The sequence below is a fragment of the Hemicordylus capensis genome, chromosome 4, assembly GCF_027244095.1.
Source record: "Hemicordylus capensis ecotype Gifberg chromosome 4, rHemCap1.1.pri, whole genome shotgun sequence".
NCBI lineage: Eukaryota > Metazoa > Chordata > Lepidosauria > Squamata > Cordylidae > Hemicordylus > Hemicordylus capensis.
The window spans coordinates 209,534,739-209,556,300 of record NC_069660.1 but is presented as its reverse complement, the minus strand read 5'-3'; the positions used below and the strand labels follow the sequence as shown (position 1 = coordinate 209,556,300).

Here is a 21,562-nt window from a genome sequence, read left to right as displayed (position 1 = left end):
TTCATATCAATGCATGTTTGTTATGATGTTTATCGTTGTTTATAACATCATATACAAAATCTCACGAGGACAGACACACTGTCACACACAAGCACCAAATACTTTTGTTTCCATTTATAAAGGAGTGTTGCAAGTGCATTAGATCCAAATCTTTACTTCTAATACTTTCCCACAGAAGCAATACCTCCAAGTATCTTACCTTTTCTAGATAAGCATCCATGTTCTCACTTGTAATAGATGGATCTGTGACAAACTCAAAGAGCTCTCTCACTGTCATCACTGCAACATCGTACTTCCGGAAAAAATCTGCCAGGGCGGACAGAAACAAATGATGCTATGATTTTAGACTATCTTTCCCTGCAAAAGCCACAACAAATAATACAGTGTGTGGGTCTGAATTCTTGTAAACACTAACAGAAGACTTATGGAACTCCATTATTGGGCAGCGCTCAAGATGGAGAATCAAAGGTTCTCCAAGAATGTTAATTCAGCTAACTGGAAATAAAAAAAAAAAAAAAAATCAGTGGCTGACATCCAAACTAATGTCTTTGGATGCATGACAGGACTTGGATTTTTTTTTTAACCTTTCCTTCCCACTGCAGCCCACTGTGTCTCATGAAAATATGCCCATGAGGTGCAGGACCACCAGGGATGTATTTTCAAGAGGAATGATGGGCTGCAGAAGAAAAGGGATATTACCCACCCACCCACCCTCAAAAAACACAACATCTACTCTGGTGTGCATGCATGAGAACCTTTTTCCCCCCTGGATGTCAGCCACTCAGATTTTCTTCAATTATGCCTTAGCAGTCACAGGATATATATTTACTACTCAATCCTTTTATACACTGACACAAATTCTTTTCTTATACCTTTTCTATTACAGGTTATTCCAATTTCTTCCCTTGACATTTGTCTAACTGATATCTCTCTGTTATTCTAAATTACATCCTATCCATTGAGGTTTGTTTTATTCAATTAAAAATGTAAGAAAAATGCCTATGATTAAAGATTTTTTTAAAAGAGTGTTTTCCTAGGTAGTCCATGTTCAAGCAACCCAACTTCCAAGCACAACTAAACTGAAACATCATTTGAAATAGTCAAGATTATTAATTCTGTAATTTCAAATTCTATATTTTAGTCCTGAAATTGCAATTTCTACATTTGAGCAGCTTCACTTGGTAGCTAACCCGGAAACCAAAAGAATGCAGATTTGAACTGGACTGAAATCTATTTGCTGCTGACAGTCCATATTTGTACAAAAACTGACATACCAAATTGTGTTAGCACTGTTATCACCAGATAATTGCCTAGGAGCATGTGGGATATGGACCCATAGCCTTCAATGTCCCATTTGCATTTTCCTCAAGAACTAGCCTGAAGAAATCCTCACTGGCAACTGTTCCCCCAAAAAAGCCAACCACAAATGTAAACCACAGGTTAAGACTGGTTCAAATGAGATATTAAGCAGCTAAGATGAACCACATTCCACTCACCATCAGTGCTCCCTGTAACAGGGATTCCTAGATGCTGTTGACTGCAACTCCCATAGTCCCAGCCAAAGAGCACTGAAAGTTGCAGTCAACAACATCTAGGAATCCCTGTTACAGGGACCATTGCTCACCATTGATGTTGGCACAGTCTTTCCTCAGGAATTCTAAAGCATGTGGATGGTCGTGTTCCACAGCCTGGGACACATCTATGATACACACCTCCCCACTGTGATACCTAGATAAAAAGGAAAAGGGGGAGGGAAAAGAAAATCCTTATTTATTTTTATTTCTGAAGCATAAACTTTTTATAGAGAACATCCTACCATCTGAGGGAGGAAATCTGGAGGGCTGTGGGCCTGAACAGTGACATTTTGTAAAGTAGAGCACTTATGTGAAACAATGCTATTATGACATACATCTTAAAGAGGGCTGGCAAGGAAATTAAGGGGGAAAGTCAGAACTCAGAGACCAGTCAAAAGCTGATCAATTTGTTTTAGGCTGTCCTTAATCACTAACCTACAAATGCTGGTCTGCATGACAAGGGAGAAACAGTGGAGGAAGTGGTTGGGAGCACATCCTATTGAGCAGGCAACTCTGAAATCCATGGGCAGATAGCTTGATGTGGACTCACAAGGATCAAGGATTTTACTTAAGAAAACTGTGGAAATATGAGGGTTTGTAATTCTTCAGTTTCGACTAGCCACTGAAGAATGCCTCTCCATACACGAATTCTAAGAACCTACCTCACTTCCTCATCTGAGCTGTTATAGCATAGTGGCTAAGAGCCGAGTTGTGAAGTCCCTGGTCTCACTTAAACCATGAACTTAACTGGTGGCCCTATGGAAGCCACTAATTTTTAACCTTAGCTGCCACCCTCTGGCCTACCTGGCAGTGCTATCTTTAAAATTACTGAGATTATATAAATTAAACACTGTGAACACCGGAAAATTATTATTTTAATGCCAACAATGATAATTATCTAGAATATGTACACATTTTTAAAAAAGTGCCTATCAAAAAAAGCTCTCAGAATGGTTTGCAGAACAAAAGAAAAGAAAAGATGGTTCCCTGTCTCAAAAAGGCTTGCAACTTAAAAATAAACAGAAGACAGACACCAGCAACAGCCACTGGGAGAGGTGTCATGTTGGACTGAACAGAGACAATTAGCACCATCTCAGGTGGGTAAGAGGTCTAATTCTATCTCCTGCCAGACCTATTCATTTTGTAAGATAAATTAAGGTTAATGGGTTATATTCCCAAAACATCTAACATTTGTGCAATAAATTTTGTGCACGGAAGAGCGGAGGGGCGATATTCACCAGTCCCTCTAAGCTCTCCCCCCCCCACAAAAATCAGGTACTGTGCCCCCACCCGCCCCCACTGCCTTTGCATGAATGGAAGAAGTTCTTAAGCTACTACCCTTTATTGTTTTTTGAAAGCTGTACTAACTCTAAAAGTAAACTCAGGCAACAGCGGCACAGAAAGTCTTGCAAATTCACAAACTGTGATGCCAAGAGGAGAACATCCTTCCTTGAAGGCAGAGCTGTACCCACAACTTTTATACATTATGCATTAGTATCAATGCTAAGATCTGGAAAACATACAGAATATTAAATTCACTGAGATCTGCATGAACAAGCCTGGCATCCTGGTACATTCTTCTCATGTAGTGGATGACTTGCAGATACAACTCCCGAGCCTTTGAATCTGATAGCTGGGCATTTTTCAATAAAGGAGCAGGCCTGGGATTAAACAAAAGGAGAAGGGTGGGTGGGGGGCGGGAATTGGAAAACCAACAGTCAATATATCACAAGCAACCCTTCCCTTCTTTAATACTGTACCCACTTGGATTCAGTATGGAGCGCAGGAAACAGAACTGAAAGAATTCCCACTTAATACAAGCCAGGGTGTTCGACTATCCCCACTTGGCCACAAAGCTCTCTGCATGACTCTTGGAATAATCACCATGCCTTGGCCTAACTGACCTCACTGAATTGTTGGCAGGTGAAAAATTGGGGATGGGAGAGGAGATAGTGTGTGCCATCATGAGCTTCTTGGAAAAAGGGCAATATTATAATATTCTGAAGAGTTTGTTTGTGGCATTGCTTGTGCAAAAATAAAGTCATACTTCCCAATGGCCTACAGATACCAAATTTTGCACCCACAATCTTGCCACTGAAATTAGCTGAATCACTCCTTTTTACACCGGAATATATTCAGGCAAAGGTTTAAATGATTATTTTTTAAGATAAAATTCTAAACATAATAATCACATTTTATTTTATTTTATTTTTTAATTCATAAAACTTCTATACCACCCAAACTTTCGTCTCTGGGCGGTTAACATAAAAACAGTTAACACACATATAAAAGTTAAAACAATGCAACAATTTAAAAACCACCATAAAATTAAAACAAAGAATTTTTAAAAGTTGAGAAAGCTTGGGCGAAAAGATGGGTTTTCAGGTGTTTTTTTAAAAAATTGCCAGAGATGGGGAGGATTGTATCTCAACAGGGAGCGCATTCAACAATCTCGGAGCAGCGACCGAGAAGACCCGTCTCTGTGTAGCCACCAGACGGGTTAGCGGTAACTGGAGACAGACCTCCTCAGATGACCACAATGGGCAGTGTGGCTCATAGTGAATAAGACGCTCTCTTAAATACCCAGGGCCTAAGCCGTTTAGGGCTTTGTAAGTTACAACTAGCACTTTGTATTTTGCCCGGAAACCTATTGGCAGCCAGTGAAGCTCCATCAGCAGAGGAGTAATGTAGTCTCTCCGAGATGACCCAGAGACCAGCCTGGCTGCCACATTTTGAAGCAACTAGTTTCCTGACTACATACAAAGGCAGCCCCATGTAGAGCACATTACAAAAGTCAAGTCTGGAGGTTACCAACAAATGTACCACTGTTTTGAGGTCACTGATCTCAAGAAATGGGCACAGCTGGCGTATCAGCCGGAGCTGATAGAAAGCACCTCTGGCCACCTCCTCAACCTGAGAAACCAAGGAGAGGTGTGGATCCAGGAGTACTCCCAGACTGCGAACCTGTTCCTTTTGGGGAAGTGTGGCCCCATCTAGAACAGGTAGATCAAGATTGTCTCTGGAATTCTGACCCCGCACAATAAGTACTTCCGTCTTATCTGGATTCAGCTTCAGTTCTCCCTCACCCAGCCCATTACTGCTTCCAGGCAGGCATTTAGCGAGGATATGCCAGCTCCTGAAGAAGTTGTAATGGAGAAATAGATCTGGGTGTCATCAGCATACTGGTAACACCCAGCTCCAAATCCCCTGATGATCTCACCCAGTGGTTTAATGAAGATGTTAAAAAGCATTGGAGAAAGTATGGAGCCTTGAGGGACGCCATACTTAAGCTCAGATCTCAAAGAGCAACAATCTCCAATCGACACCATCTGGAATCTGTCCGAGAGGTAGGAGCAGAACCACTGTGAAACAGTGCCTCCCACCCCCAACCCCCTCAGACGTTCCAGAAGGATACTATGGTCGTCAGTATCGAAAGCCGCCAAGAGGTCCAAAAGGACCAACAGAGTCACATTCCCTCTGTCAATTCCCAATTGGAGATCATCCGTCGGGCCGACCAAGGCAGTCTCCACCATGTAGCCCAACGGAAAATCAGTTTGAAATGGGTCTAGTTTTGAAATGGTCTAATTTTAACTATTATTGTTCTCAATAGATTTTTAACACCCAATAATCAGTTCAATAATTCCAAAATGACATCATGCTAAAGAAATGCAGAAGATCTTTCTCAGATTCAAATTTGCCATATTTAGACATAATAAATAAAATGAATAATGCTTGAAGTTGAAATCCTATAAGTGTCAAAAGGTTCTTTTACTTCCCTTTTGCAAGCACAAATTCTATTATTATTTCTTGTTTACACAGTCAGACAGGTGTTATTGACTGGTTTGTTTTATCCAGACATTGAGTCCTTCCCAAGGACCTGTGATGGCTGAATTTTATTGTCAATTGTTATAGATATCGTCGCAGAATATAGGCTGTTCCCAGTAAAGCTGCTTTTTGTTGTTATTATTATTATTATTTAGATTTCTATACCACCCTTCCAAAAATGGCTCAGGGCGGTTTACACAGAGAAATAATAAATAAGATGGCTCCCTGTCCTCAAAGGACTCACATTCTAAAAAGAAACACAAGGTAGACACCATCAACAGTCGCTGGAGGTACTGTGCTGGGGGTGGATAGGGCCAGTTACTCTCCCCCTGCTAAATAAAGAGAATCACCACGGTAAAAGGTGCCTCTTTGCCCAATTACATATATTTAATTTCTTGAACATTCTTATAAGTGTAATCTACGCAAAATTACTTTGCCTAGTCAACAAGAGGCCTCACCTACTAGTAATAATATACAGGAGAACCTCTGTATCCGCAGTTCCATTACCCATGGTTTCACATATCTGTGGTTTTAAAACAGAGGATGAGCCTCATTAACTGCGGGTGAGGGGTTCGTGTATCTGCAGTTTTGCTGGTGAGTGAGAGGGGAGAAAGAAGAAAAAGAGTTCTCACTCCCCACCTCACCCCTACGGAGGCAACATCCAGCACTTGCCGCTTTCCCCGCCGGGGTTTCTCCTAAATGCTTGGTTTTCTCCCTGCCCCAGCATGCCAAGGCAACATCCTCTGCCAGAGGGCCAATCGCTGGCCATTGCCCCGCACACGCAAGCACTGGCCTCCTTCCCTCTCTTAAGAGACACGAAAAGCATCTTATAGGCATTCGCCCTGCCCTTGCTAGTCTTTCCCCGCAGCGGGCAGCTGTCCCGCACGCTCGCCTCTTTACCTGCGGCCATGGTGCCTGCTTCTCAAGGACTGCCCTCTCTCCCTGCGGAGGGCGAATGCAACATCCACACATGCCAGGGTAGCACCGGAGGAAGGGCAGAGCCAGCCCAGAGGGTTTTCTTCGGAGAGGCGGCCCTCATCACTGACTGGCCAGGGTTTCCTTATCCCTCCTAGGCCTCGCAAGTCTTGTGAGTCTATCTCATGAGTCTGAGGAGTGTGCGGGCGCCGCCACTGCAGGTAAAGAGGTGAGTGCTGGTAGCGGCTGTTCAACACTTGCTGCAGAGAGAGATGGACAAGGACGGGGCGGGTGCCTACAAGACATTTATCATGTCTCTTAAAAGAAAGGGGAAGAGGCCAACATTCAAGGAGTGCGTGGGGCGGTGGCTGGCAATCGGCCCTCCAGCAGCCCCACTCTGCAGGGGATGCTGCCTTAGTGCGCCCTAGCAGGGGGGAAAGCAAGTGCTTAGGAGAAACCCCAGTGCTGGATGTTGCCTTGGCAGGGCGAAGGGAAAGGCCAGCACTCCTCTTCTTCTTTCTCCCCTCTTGCCTCCCTGGGGAACCTAACCCCCAGATTTCTACTGGATCAGTGTTCTGATAATCGTGGTTTCCTTATCTGCAGTGGGGGGCCAAGAACCTAACCCCTGCAGATAACAAGGTCCACCTGTATATTTTTTAAAGTTCAGTCAATTTCATGAAAGCTGGTTTGGAATAAGACAAACATCCAACCTGCAAGTTACAAAGATGTTCGTCATTCCAGTTGCTTTCCTGCATGTAGCTTAAAATGCTCTCATTTAGAATGGGAAAAGGGACAGGCCTTACGCTTCCATAAGGCTCCACAAAGTCCCTCTTACATTCAGTATAGAAGTGTTGCCTGCAAAGCAGAGCAGCCCTTAGGGCTCTTTCAGCTGGCTGAAATGGCCAAGAGCCCTAGCACTGTTAAACAAAACCCAACTATTCTTGATTTCATGCCTGCTGTTTTCAAAAGCTGCATTTTATTTGCACATAGTTTCTGAGAATACTTACACATCATTTTTGCCAATAAATCCCATAACAAGAACATGGCTTCTGAGCATGATGGGTTCCGGGCATGGAATTTGTGCTACACGTAACCTACAAAGAAAAAGGGAAAAGGCCTAAACTGCTGCTATCCAATAATAACAATGCCCCTGCCCCAAAGTTACATGTCAAAAACCTGAGTCTAAGAACCTGTAGTAAAAATAACAGGGCTAGCAACTGGATTGTAGGGATGGGCAGAGCATCTGGCTTGGCAATCAGAAAGTCCCAGGTTCCATCCTTTGCATCTCCAAGTAGGGCTTAGAATGACTCCTGCCAAGAGTTCCCTCTAAGGCGTGTGCACGTGCGCATGCTCACAAGCTTTTTGATGTCCGCTCCATTAATTTCTGATCCCTCAGGTTGAATTAGGAAAGCCCCACTGTGAATGCACATGCACACACACTGCCTTGATACTGCCGCCCAAAACAAAACTCGTTTCACACAGAGATGAAAAAAGTTTGTGGGACCACTGCTCCTGACTGAAACCATAGAGAGCCGCTGCGAGTCAGTGTAGACAGTAATGAGGTAGATGGACTCAAACCGTCTAATGCAGTATAAGGCAACATCTGTGTCCCAATAGGATAGCCTAGGGCACAGAAAAAGACTGAGGGGGGGGGAGGATCAAGGTCCTTTTCTTCCCTTCTTCCTTATTCCCAAGAATCTGCCAGCATTCTGAATCACTGCCCAATATCAAGAGCCCCAGAAAACCACATAGCCCATCCTGGAAGAATATACTTGGTAGAAGCAGCCTGTCAGCCTCCTCTCTTTCTTGAAGAAATGTGGAACATTAATTTGACAGATGTATTAACTTGTGTTTGGTAGAGGGATTATGTTCATGTGTTGCAGTATGCAGGCAGAAAAGAAAGGAGGTCTGCTTCTAAAAAGATTCAATTTTGTTCCCATTACATTGGATTTCTTTGTGTTTAATAAAAGTGTGAGAGAGGAAATATCTAAATATTCATACCACAAAAAGAGAGGTCTTTTTAAAAAACTGACCAGAAAGGTTAAAAAGTTGAATTATGGGGACAACTGGGTAAGAAATTCATGTATAGAGGAGCTTGGATTGGGTCTGTGGGAGAAAAGATGAACCTCTGGTCTCTTCAAGACCAACAACTCGGATTTTAACTTTCAGAATACACTGATTAAAAGTTCAGATGGTCTACTAAAAAAATATGTATTTTCATCTGTACACCATGCATCCTTTTGTGCCTGAGGGCAGTTTACAGCAAAAATTCAACCCATTTAAAATTCAACATAAAACATAAATTAAACAGTGTTAAGTATTAACATAAAACACATTTTAAAAACCATGTAAAACCAATCAAATACTATTAAAAGACAGGCTGAAAAGGTGGTGGGTCTTTATGGCTCCCTTGAAGGCCTCCAAAGAAGATATGCCTCTTATACCCAAGAGGAGCATGTTTCATAACCTAGCAGCAACAACTGAGAAAGCCCGATCCCAAGTTGCCACCAGATGAACTGGTAGCATCCAAAGACAGACCTCTCCTGATTATCTTAATGAGTGAAGGGAATGTTGCAGGGGAAAGTGCTATCTCAGGTAGCCTGGCCCTAAGCCAAAATGGAATGTGTGTGGGAAAGATGTCTGAGCTATAAAAAAAGGGGGTGGGGGAATCACCTTGTTAAATTCCTCATTTCTTTTTCTGCCCAGGTCTTCACCATTTTTCTTGGGTTTCCTTTACAGTATCCATGGCGAAACCTTGAGAGCAGAAAAGACAACGTGCATTATAAAGATTCAGCATGGAAGTTCTTTTTGTGAGAAGCCGAAGACTGGAAAAGCTAGCATTTCACTGCAGGTACAGAACATAAACCTCTAACTTACCTGAATTCCCCACTCACGTACTTATCCCGGTCTTTAAACATCAGAATAGAAGTCTTATAAATTTTTATCGCTCTGTTCTCTCCATTTGCTGTGCTGGCATGATATACATTCGCCTAGCAAATTGCAAGTGAAGAAAAATAAAAACATAGCAAGTTAAAGATAAAAAGAGGACTTTCATTAAAAAAAAATATAAAAGAGTTTCTAAAAACAATAATTTCACATTTAGACTACAATCAAACAAGTTCCTATTGCATAGGTCTACACACATAATCCACTGGGCCAAATGGAGAGCCAATCGGGATGAGGAGATTTTATTGGTTCTGGATGGGGTTGCACTCCCCTTGAAGGAGCAAGTACGCAGCTTGGGGGTACTACTGGACCCGGCTCTGCTTTTGGAAGCTCAGGTGGAGGCGGTGGCCAGGGGTGCCTTTGCATGGCTTCAGCTAGTGCGCCAGCTGCGTTCCTTTCTAGAGAAGGCAGATCTGGCCACAGTTACCCATGCCTTAGTCACGTCAAGGCTGGATTACTGTAACACACTCTATGTGGGGCTGCCCTTGAAGAATATCCAGAAACTGAAGCTAGTGCAAAACGCGGCAGCTAGGGTTTCATCCGGAGCCACCGGAGAGGAGCAACATCACACCCCTTCTGAAAGAGTTGCACTGGCTGCCAGTTCATTTCCCAGTCCAATTCAAGGTGCTGGTTTTGACCTTTAAAGCCCTTAACGGTTTGGGCCTGGGGTACCTGAGGGACCGCTTGCTCCCAAGGGTTGCTGCCCACTTGACGAGGTCATCTGAGGGGGCTCTGCTCCAGGTGCCGACAATGAGGGAGGCTCAGCTGTCGTGCACTCGGGACAGGGCCTTCTCTGTTGCTGCCCCCAGACTTTGGAATGCTCTAGTGGCCATTCACTCCTCGGACTCCATCACAGTTTTTAGAAAGCTTGTTAAATCTTGGCTTTTTATCCAGGCTCTACATGATTGTTTTTATTGCTGCTTCTATGTGTTTTTACCCATGTATAGTTTTTATGCTTGTATTTTATAGATTTTAAATTTGGTTTGTTTTTATATTTTTAGCTTAATATTTTTATTGTCATTTTATTGTATGTTTTTTAACTTTTGTAAACCGCCTTGAGATTGTTTTTAATGAATGGCAGTATATAAATTCAACAATAAATAAATGAATAAATAAATAAATTCAGTCCACCAGAAGAATCAATAAACCTCTTTGTTTTGCAAGATTGCAAGAACAGGAAAGTGATTAAGCAATAGTCAGGCCACTGTCTATGGTTAGTGGGCCTTGGAGGCTCAAAGGTTGTAGCCCCCACTAGAGGGCACGTGTGTACAGCCACACTTCGGTTTACACGTTCAGTCTCTAGCACCTCCCAACTACTTGCACAAACTGCAAAATGAAGTGTGTGAAACAGGTTTCTACAGACAGAACCGATTCCTCTGTAGGCACCTTTATTGTTTTTACAAAAGGAAGATTCACACATAACTTGTTTGGCTATTTTTCTTCATACATTCTTCATCTGCAAGCCAGGTAAAACCTAAGCATAGCCCTACTGAATCAGGACCACAGTCCACCAAGTCTAGCGTTCTGTTTAGTGATCTACCAGACGCCTCTAGGAAGCTTACAAGCAGGAGCTGAAGACAAGAGTTGTCCATTCCCCATTATCCCCCCCGCCACAATAACTAGTATTCAAAGAAATAAACCTTGGAACCTGGAGAGTCCACATTGTCATTATGACTAATAACCAGCAGTTATGTGCACAGAAGTGATTCTCCAGACTGGGGCCTCAGTTTGGTACCCAGCTGCTGGAGCAAAAGTGTCAAGAGCAATTTCTGGCCATGTGCATGAATCTTTTTCATACGGATCTCTCAATCACAACCAAAAGCTCCAATTCTGGAAGGTATTCCACAGTGCATACTAACAACTAGACTGGTTTCCAAAATAAACAAACTAATATATGCAGATTATCTAGCAAATAGCTAGCTAGCTGGTGGCTTGCAAGCCAGCTGGCCCCAATGGCAATTTCTTTTAAAGCATGGAGTACACACTGCCCTGGTTATACGAAATATTGTGTTATTTTGGATGGGGTCAACATAGTATGAGTGTGCACAAACCAGCTGGCATGATTCAGTTCGATTTTGAACCAAATTCGGATCAAACTGCGGATATATGGACTAATTCGGTGGAACAGCTCGAACCAGCCCAGTTCACAGCGGTCTGGTCACAAACCAGTTCTGCACATCCCTACAACGTAGTTGTGAATGCAGCCCCAGCCTGTCCACTCCCTCTTCCCCTTAGCCTCTTCAACTACATCACTGAGCCATGATGTCAACACCTGAAGCTGGGGTTTACAAAGCATGATTGAACCAGTATTTGAAAGCAGAGTTCAATCTTGGTTTCAAATACTGGTTTCATCGAGGTTTGTAAACCACAGTTAAAAGCACAGCTCTGGGTTTGGACAAGCTGTGGTTTAACCAACTGGATTCCCAGGCATGAAAATAAAGGTGGTAAGGGGCAGGAAGAAGAAAAATGTGCAAGCTCAGGTCACAACTGAATAAACAACTGCTTATGCTATCGTCTGAACTCTTAATTATTAAAGCTGCAAGCCACATGGAACACAGTGGAGCTTACTTCCATATATACATGCATATCTGCAATCCCATGCACACTTATCTTGGAGAGATTCCCAATGAACAGAGTGGGCCATGCTTCTAAGTAAGCACAGTTTTTCCACTTTGTATTAGGGATTGCTCTGCAAGGTACAGCTTTTGAAACTCTAACAGCAGAAATATAAACAATTCAGCATTTATATGTAGGGCTGCCAACAACCCTAAAAGCAAATGCTCAATTGGAACTGTAAAATCAAGAAATATTTGTTAATTGTATAAGTTTTAATTGAGTGCATATGTTTGCTTTTGGAAAAGAAAATGAGAAGCCCACTTTCAGTCACAGGCATGCTAATGAAATCACTCAGTGGGAGCTCCACTGAAATTAATGGGACAAGTCAGTCAGAATTACTTGTCCTATTAGAGTTAGTCATGACTGACTTGTCCCATTAATTTCAGTGGTCCCATTTAAGTGGGACTTTTTGTTGGTTAACTGCATAAGGGTGTTTTTAGATTATGAATCAGTTTGCCACATTAAGAGAGAGAGAAGGGCGGGGGCGTCTTCTAAAGTATAAGTAGTTATAGTACAAAATAATACAAACTTCTTTTTTGTTGCTCAGTTAATTGGGGGCACTTATTCAATTGATCAGAAGATGTTCTAAATGGATTAAGTGACTGACTCTGTACTCCAGCCCCATCTACAGTGAAACCAACCTCTTTCCCTGTGCTGATACAGCCATTGATCTCTGAGATGACACCTCTGGTTAGCATCTTGAACAGAATCATTCGAGTTCTTGGGTCCAAAACCTCAAGAGGAAGAAACAGGCCCGACAAAATTATATTACTTAGGAGCTCCTGGAATAGTCCCTTCCAAGCATGAAACCCAAAGGAACGGGCTACAAGCAGAATCAACATTTTCTTATGGCACGTCAATGCTATCTCATTAATAAAGTCTTTTCCAAACCTTTGGCTTGCAAGGCCTGCCAGCAATCACTTTTGATGTGCCTCACAGCTCCAGGTCTTAACTGAAGCAGGACTTGACTTGAAGTCTGACCTCAGACCCTCTATAAAAGTAAACTAACGCTACATTAAGCAACACAGAATCAGTATCATTGAGTTTTACCTTCCGTGCTGATCTGCATCGTTCTTGTTTTTTAGTTCTCATACCATTCTGTACTTGGCATTGATTGATTAACATCTTTAACAAGTTTATATGTTTTTCAGAATTAAAAGTTTAGTACCAGATAGACATATCATAGCAAAATGAGACACAGAATGCGGGGGGGGGGGGGGAGCCCACACACTTGACCCCCAGAGGGTCAGTTTCCTTCTTAAAGACAAGGACTACCAGTTCTAGGGAAAATGGGGATTTTTACAATTACTTTTGACAGTATGAATGACTTACTTGTTCTACAGTTGCTCTGTCCGATTTATCTTTCACCCGGTACCTAGCAGAAAAGCATTAATTCTATGACTGATTATGAACCTAACCTATCAGGACAGAACTGAAACATAAAAATAGAGCAAAGCGCCTCTGCCCTGCTGCAATTTCCCTCCCTCACAGGTGGCTGTACCCACCTATCCCGAGAGCCCACCCCACAGTTTGAGAACCACCTACCTAAACAGCAGCACAACCAAACGACGATGCTAATTTAGAGAATAACATACGACTCAGAAATAGGATGCTTCATGTTTGAGGGCCATTTCCAGACAAACTCCCAGACAAACACACCAGTGACTCCTGCATTTGACTTGCAGTGCTTCTCCGTTACATCCAATGCAAACATTGCCCATCTCCCACTGCTCTCTGATGTGCAACCTGTTCCCACTTTGGGAGCAGAACTGAGCACATGTGCAACCCCACTTCAACCATCAGAAGAAGTGCTGTCAGCCAAAGGGGCAGTGATGCATATTTGGCACCTGGTGCTTCTTCCATTACCCCATAATAAACTGCTTTAAAACTGGTCCCAAAAATGGCTACTGTAAAATCTGAAAACAAGACTAGGAACATTTACATTCTGAGGCTTGGATCCAAAGATGCTCTTCAGCTGGTGGAAAGTGTCCCTCTCGTGGAAGGGCTCTTTCAAAGCTAGCAGAAGAGTACTGTGGGTGGATCCCAAATCCAGATAAGTTTTTCTGCTTGCACATGTTCTTTTCAACAGATTTTAATGGCCCACTAGCATTTATATGCTGCAGCCTGTGCACTTCACGTTTCCTGTATTTTACCTCAACCCCACAATACATTGTGGTGCTGAAATACAATAAGCCTTCTGCTTGCATACATGCAAGAAGAGTTCACAGAACAGCACTGATGTATTTTCTCCTTCTGCACATGGTTCTTTGGATACAAGCCTAAAACCTTTGAAGTGTACACCTCTGTTGCTCAAGGCAGACAAAAAAAGAATGAAAACCAGTGGTTTAGGATTTATGTAAAATTTATATAGAACTAACATTTTAGCATTCTTCTAAAGGTGAAAGAATATTTAACAAAAATAAAAGAGTACAAGTTAGCCACAAGCCAGAGATGCGAGCATGAGTGTCTTCACTGCTTTCTGTATCAACAGCTCCCTCTATGTCCCAAAGTCCTTTCCAAACTATGTCAGATTTTAAAGAGTAGTTTGGGTGTTTGAAGCAAAAATTGTCAAAAGGAAACAGAGAGACAAGGTACAGGATGCAAAACCCTCAGACGGGTTCTTGGCTTTAAAAACTATTCATAGGGGATCAAGAAGTTTCTGTTTTGTTTCCCTAAACACACCAATAGAGTACATGTAAAGCAACTCATAAGAAGCAACCAAATTTTCTGAAAGCTAAGACTGATGCTTTATTGGAAAACCTCTTAGGCAATTAACTTTATGAGCTTCAAATGATGGAATCTGAATCTGAATAAATCTGCATGCAAATAAAAGATTGTTTTCTCAAAGCAATCAGCGGGGGGAAAATATGCTTTCTTGGGGTTGTTTTTAGATTATCAGTACATCTGTGAGTTATCTGTATATCTGGGGCAGGAGGCATCATTTCAGAAGAGATATTACCTCCAGTGGCTGGGGTAAAGCGACACTCATTACTGGTACCCAGACACTCCACAGGCCCTCTTCAATAATCCTGTGCCGAGCCATTCCCCAAAGGTGTGGCTCCAAGCATACTCACCCTGCAGTGGTGGGATGGGGACTTGGCAGAGGTCGAATGCAGCACTTGAGCTGATTCAATCACCCCTTACACAGGCTACAACAAGCCTGGAGCTTTTTTCTTCTCACCCATTCCCAAGTTGGGAAGGAAAACCCAGCTGTAGCTTGTCCCATTGGCCAGACAGTGAGCCTAAACCCATTCACTGCAGAGGCAAGAAAAGACTGGCTTGGAGGAGAATGGTAGGTGTTTCCTAGCCCACATCTGTGCAAGGCTTTCTTCCAAAGAACCTGCCTCCTAGTGGACAGAGTAGGGAACACCCCAGGGTCTGGACCACTGGAAGGGGCAAGTAAGGAGAAAGATGAATGACTCAGCAGCAGTAATGTATCAACAAGTTAACTTGAGGAACAATATACATCCTTACCAATTAAAGCAACTACCAATAGAAAGTGTTCTTTAAAACATTTATAACATTTAATCAACATCACTCACTTACATATATGCTTCTCTTTGCCTAGAGTTCTCTGTAACTTTATTTATAACGGAGTCAGCAAAATGTAGCTTATCTGAGGAAAAAACACACACATTAAAAAGGCATAAAGGCAAACCTCATTATCTGCAGGGTTAAAATCCACATATCCACAGTTCCTAGGTGGTGGGAAATGACCTCCAAGGTCATTTCTGGCCACCATCTTGCTTAAAGGAGAGCCATTTGGTGGCTCTTCTGGTTTTTAAAAAAAGATGTTCCTCCCCACCCCAACTTTTCATGGAAAATTGGACAAATTGGCAGTTTGGAGGGGGCATTGCTGGACAGATGGAGACCTGCAGAGCGTGGTACAGCACTTTATTTTAATTATTTCCAGCATTTTCCACTTTTTTCCTGACATTTTCTGCCCTCCAGGAACCTAACCTCCCCCAGTTCCCATTCACTCAATGACTTGTTATCCATGGTTTCATTATCTGCGGAAATTGGTGGAAACAGAACTCCCGCGGATAATGAGGTCTGCCTTTATTTGGAAGCTCTCCTCCTCCTACTCTCATCATCCAGTATAAAACCAGCTTCAGCTCTGTGTCCAGGAAACGTAGACCATTCCTGAATTAAGACATCAGAAAAAGAGTTATGCAGTATACCACATTTGCAAAATAAAGTCAGTACAGTCATCCCTTGCCAACCAAGAGGCTTCCATTTTAGCAAAACCCCACAGTTGGCAAAATTGCAGTTGGCAAGACTAAGAAGTCTATGGAAATCAGGGGGTTAGGGGAGCTGCAGTCATGAATGCACCTCAGAAATGGGGTGGGGGTGGGATTTGAAGTCTCTTACAGTACTGTAAACAGAGATCAGAGGAGGCGAGAGGCCCAGGCAGGGAGTTGCCCCACGGACCCCAAGGTAAGCCCGGGCTTGACTGTAGGCACCCACTGGAGGGGAGCCCCTGCGCAGGGAGGCTGGGATGGACGCACTGATCCGAGGAGAATGAAGTGTGGAGGGTGGGGAGGGAAATGGCGTGCAGAGGGAATGGTGTGCGGGGGCGGGGGACGAGGGAACTCTCCACCAATGTATGAGGGGGAACTTGAGGGGCATGTGAGTGTGCTTAGGAGGGAAGCCCGAGAGAGGTTCAGGACAACAGGTGCAACTGAAGGAAGGGGAGGGAATAGGTGCTTGGTGGGGATAAGGTGTCCTGGATGTGATTGGGGGCAGAGAGGAGGGGGAAATCACACACTTAAGTCGTGCTGGAGTAGACCGCCTACAAAAATCCAGTTGTGTATATGTAAAACTGTGTTAACACAAATCCACAGTTGGCAAGGGACGACTGTATCTATGGCACAGCCCTGCATTCATCTTCAGCAGCAGTCCTGAATACTTTTACTCAAAAGTAGTTTTAGGCCTACACCTCCTCTGGGGGCTGCATAGCAATATGAAGCACTAGGCCAAGACTTAATAGACCCTGGCATTTACAGAATGGTACATGGAAAAGATTTATTGAGTTCAAGCCGGCACTATATAAAGGTGCACAACCGATTGTGGCCTGACTTCTGCCCGATTACTGCTAACCCCTGGAGGAATCTCAAATACCTGTTTGTGAAACTTTCCCACCTCTTTGTGGGAACCTTAATGGCCCTTCCAAGTCCATTAAAAGTATGTGGGGAGGGAAGAGTGCCTGCATCACTATTTGTGTTCTTCTTTTCACTGAATCCAAAGATGTGTGTCCTATACAGATGTTCTCTGACTGCTGTGCACAGAGAACATGTGGGGAGGAAGCGGATTTGTGCCTGCTGGCTGTGTGTCAAAGGCCCAGGTGCATGCAGCAGAGCAATCAGTTTTCCCAACTTCAAGAAAGAGCCCAACACACACAAAACTGTATCCTTGCTCACGAAAACACGTGCATGCCCAGCAGGCACACTAGCTCCCCCACCAACACCCCCACATGTTCAGTTCATTATACACAGGAGGTGGGGGGGAGAGAATGCCTGCACAACCCTCTGATGGAAGTGACACCTGTTTTCCTAGGTTGCAGCAACTAGCCAAACACACCACAGTCCACTTGCACTTGAGACCCTCACTGTGTGAAATGTGGGGAAAGTGAATGCCTACGGTGGTGCTGGTGCTGGTGCTGCTACTGTCACCACACACAACATGTGGTTGTGGTGAGAATAGCCCTATTTATACATTATGTCCAATACTTGTAGAATCTATATACATATACATATTATGTTCAATACACATATAGTGGCAGATTTCCTATCTGTAACTTGCATTTGAGGGGGCCTGTAAGCAGGTTCATTCTTAAGACAATTTACACAAGAGTCATTACACAGTCATTTACACAAAATTATACAGACACCGGTACGCACACACAATGCAATGTATGGACTTGGCTAGTGAAGAAGGAAATGGAGAGCAGAAAAGAAGGAAAAGGAAAGAAGGAAAGCGAGGGGAGAAAGAGGAGAGCAACAGATGGAAGTACAGAGATATAAAGAGGAGGTTGCTGAAACATGGGAAATGGAAGGGGGAAGGGTAACAGAGATGGTCATACAGACGGGGCAGCGCAGAGATCATGCACTATGGCGTGTAAAAAGAACAGTATGGATTAAGAAGAAAAAGGACAAGAGTTATCAGAGACCTGTGATTATTTCTGTCATATTAAAAAAATTTTATTGCAAACTCTGCTAAAAGTTTAAGAACTGTTGAAAATTCTTTTTTAACTGCCACCTTTAAGAACTGAGAAAAATGGCACAAGACTTTTGCTCCATCATATTCTCAAGCCAAGCGGAGGAGGAGGAAGAAGTTCATCTGCTTCCCACCCAGTGCTTCCTGGGGTGAGAGACCAGGTGGGTCCTGGGGGCTCCTTCTGCTGTTGCCTGCCTGCTCCTCCTTCCCCTGTGGGGCTGTGCAGGACTGGGACCAGCCCCTAAGTGACTCAGCTGTTCCTCGGGTCATCTGCTCAGCCTTGGGCTTTATAGGAACGCTGCTTGTGGTGGTGGGGTCACCCCTTTAGGGGAGCATGAGGGCAAGGGCTTCTGTTTAATCAGTATTTAGCTGTTTGGGAATTGGGTTGTAGTTGCTGCAATGTGTTTGGGTTTGTCTGGAGATGGGGAGACAGGGGGCGCCTTCGTTGACTATGGGGCAGCTATCCCAGTGGTGGTGGGGAATAGAAGAAGAAACGTTGGCAGGTCAGCAGGCCGTTCCAGGGGAAGGGTAGTCAGAAATGTATTAGCTGTCTCCTCTTCCGGCTGCCCTGCCAGCTTTTTGACCTCAGGGAGCACTGCCAACAACCCACATAGCCTTACCTTGCTCCTCTGCAATGCCAGGTCGATCCAAAATAAATCAGAACTCATCCGTGGTTTGATTATGGATGAAGGGGTCGACCTGGTGTGTATTACCGAGACGTGGTTGAGGGAGGGTAGTGGTCCAGTCTGGTCCCAACTTTTTCCTCCAGAATATTCTGTAGAGGAGCAGGTGAGGGGGCGTGGGCGGGGAGGTGGAGTGGCTGTGGTCTATAAGGATAACATCTCCCTTCCAGGGTCCCTGTTAGGGTATCAGACCATACTGAGTGTGTGTACTTAAGTTTGGGGACTAGGGATAGATTGGGACTTCTGTTAGTGTACCGAACGCCCTGCTGCCCAACGGAATTCCTTACTGAGCTCACAGACTTGGTGGTGGAACTCATGTTGGAGTCTCCCAGACTTTTGGTACTGGGGGACTTCAATATTCATTTCGGTACCAATTTGTCAGCGGCAGCTCGGGAGTTCATCTATGGGCCTATCCCAAGCGGTCTCTGGACCGACACATATTGCAGGTCACATGCTTGATTTTTTCTTCTTCTCTGATCAGGGTGGTGTTCCGTGAGTGGAGACTCCTGTGATCTCCCCACTGTCATGGACGGACCACCATCTGGTTAAGGTTGGACTTACAACCACTTCCCACCTCCGCAGGGGCGAGGGGCCTATTAGAATGGTCCACCCAAAGAGGTTATTGGATCCAGTAAGATTCTAAGAAGCCTTAGAGAGATTTAATGTTGGCTTTGCTGGTGATCCTGTTGGTGCCCTGGTTGAGAATTGGAACAACTTGCTCACTAGGGCAGTAGACATGATTGCTCCCAAGCGTCCCCTCCTACCCGCTTCAAATTTGGCTCCTTGGTATACAGAAGATCTACGGGGGCTGAAGCAGCAAGGTAGGCGACTGGAGCGCAAGTGGAGAAAGACTCGACTCGAATCCGACAGATTACAACATAGAGCACATTTAAAGATCTATGCTCAGACAATACATGCGGCAAAGAAGTGGTTCTTTTCCACCTGCATTGCCTCTGCGAGTTCACGTCCAGCGGAGTTGTTCAGGATTGTGAGGGGACTAGTATCCTACCACCACCCCCCGAACTTGGAGTAATCAGTTACCTGCTGTGATGTGTTTAAAGAGTTTTTCACAGATAAAATCTCTCGGATTCGAGCCGACCTAGATGGAGACTCCACCATTAATTTGATGTCTGAACTGGAGGTGTCCAACAACTCCTCTTATGTGATTCGACTGGATCAGTTTCAGTTTGTGACTCCTGAGGATGTGGACAAGCTGCTTGGAGCGGTGAGGCCTACCACTTGTTCTCTTGACCCTTGTCCAACATGGCTTGTACTATCTAGCAGGGAGGCTCTTGTAGGAGGCCTGGTAGAAATCATAAATGCTTCTCTGAGGGAGGGCAGGATGCCTCCTTGTCTTAAGGAAGCAATTATTAGACCTCTTCTAAAGAAGCCTGCATTAGATCCCTCAGAGTTGAGCAATCATAGGCTAGTTTCCAACCTCCCATGGCTGGGCAAGGTAACTGAGAGGGTGTTGGCCTCTCAGCTCCAGGAGGTCTTGGGAGGAAACTGATTATCTAGACCCATTTCAAACTGGTTTTTGGTCGGCCTATGGGGTGGAGACTGCCTTGGTTGGCCTGATGGATGATCTCCAATTGGGTATTGACACAGGAAGTGTGTTGGTCCTTTTGGATCTCTCAGCGGCTTTCTATACTATCGGCCATAGTATCCTTCTGGAACGTCTGAGGGTGTTGGGGGTGGGAGGCACTGTTTTACAGTGGTTCCGCTCCTACCTCTCAGACAGATTCCAGATGGTGTCAATTGGAGATTGTTGTTCTTTGAGATCTGAGCTTAAGTATGGTGTCCCTCAAGGCTCCTTACTTTCTCCAATGCTTTTTAACATCTACATGAAACCGCTGGGAGAGATCATTAGGGGATTTGGAGCTGGGTGTTACGCTGATGACACCCAGATCTACTTCTCCAGGTCAACTTCTTCAGGAGCTGGCATATCCTCCATAAATGCCTGCCTGAAAGCAGTAATGGGCTGGATGAGGGAGAATAAACTGAAGCTGAATCCAGGTAAGACAGAGTACTTATTGTGCGGGGTCAGAACTCAACAGACGATCTTGATCTATCTGTTCTAGATGGGGTCACACTTCCCCAAAAGGAACAGGTTCACAGCCTGGGAGTACTCATGGATCCACACCTCTCCTTGGTTTCTCAGGTTGAGGTGGTGGCCAGGGGTGCTTTCTATCAGCTCCAGCTGATACGCCAGCTGCACCCGTTTCTCAAGATCAGTGACCACAAAACAGTGGTACATTTGTTGGTAACCTCCAGACTTGACTTTTGTAATGCGCTCTACATGGGGCTGCCTTTGTACTTAGTCCTGAAACTTCAGTTGGCTCCGAATGTGGCAGCCAGTTTGGTCTCTGGGTCATCTCGGAGAGCCCACATTACCCCTTTACTGATGGAGCTTCACTGGCTGCCAACTGGTTTCAGGGCAAAATAAAAAGTGTTAGTTATAACTTATAAAACCCTAAACAGCTTAGGACCTGGGTATTTAAGAAAGCATCTTCTTCACTATGAGCCACACTGCCCATTGTGGTCATCTGAGGAGATCCGTCTCCAGTTACCTCTAACCCATCTGGTGGCTACACAGAGACGGGTCTTCTCGGTTACTGCCCCGAGATTGTGGAATGTGCTCCCTGTTGAGATACGATTCTCCCCATCTCTGGCATTTTTTTCCTAAAAATCTGAAAACCCATCTCCTCACCCAAGCTTTCCCAGCTTTTAAAAATTGTCTGTTTTAATTTTATGGTTGATTTTAAATTGTTGAATTGTTTTAACTTT

The 21,562-nt window shown here is 44.2% G+C and overlaps 1 protein-coding gene across 1 annotated transcript in view; it reads right to left on the bottom strand.

Moving 5' to 3' along the window:
* RIOK1 (RIO kinase 1) overlaps positions 1-21,562 on the bottom strand; it is a 44,964-nt gene that overhangs the window by 15,941 nt on the left and 7,461 nt on the right. Inside the window, exons 5-13 of the mRNA XM_053244405.1 lie at positions 15,423-15,492; positions 13,209-13,251; positions 12,518-12,610; positions 9,192-9,304; positions 8,988-9,068; positions 7,322-7,408; positions 3,098-3,235; positions 1,625-1,728; positions 200-306 (exon numbers count right to left, since the gene is read on the bottom strand). Coding sequence (XP_053100380.1) covers positions 200-306; positions 1,625-1,728; positions 3,098-3,235; positions 7,322-7,408; positions 8,988-9,068; positions 9,192-9,304; positions 12,518-12,610; positions 13,209-13,251; positions 15,423-15,492 — 836 coding nt within the window. The remainder of the gene's footprint in view (positions 1-199; positions 307-1,624; positions 1,729-3,097; positions 3,236-7,321; positions 7,409-8,987; positions 9,069-9,191; positions 9,305-12,517; positions 12,611-13,208; positions 13,252-15,422; positions 15,493-21,562) is intronic.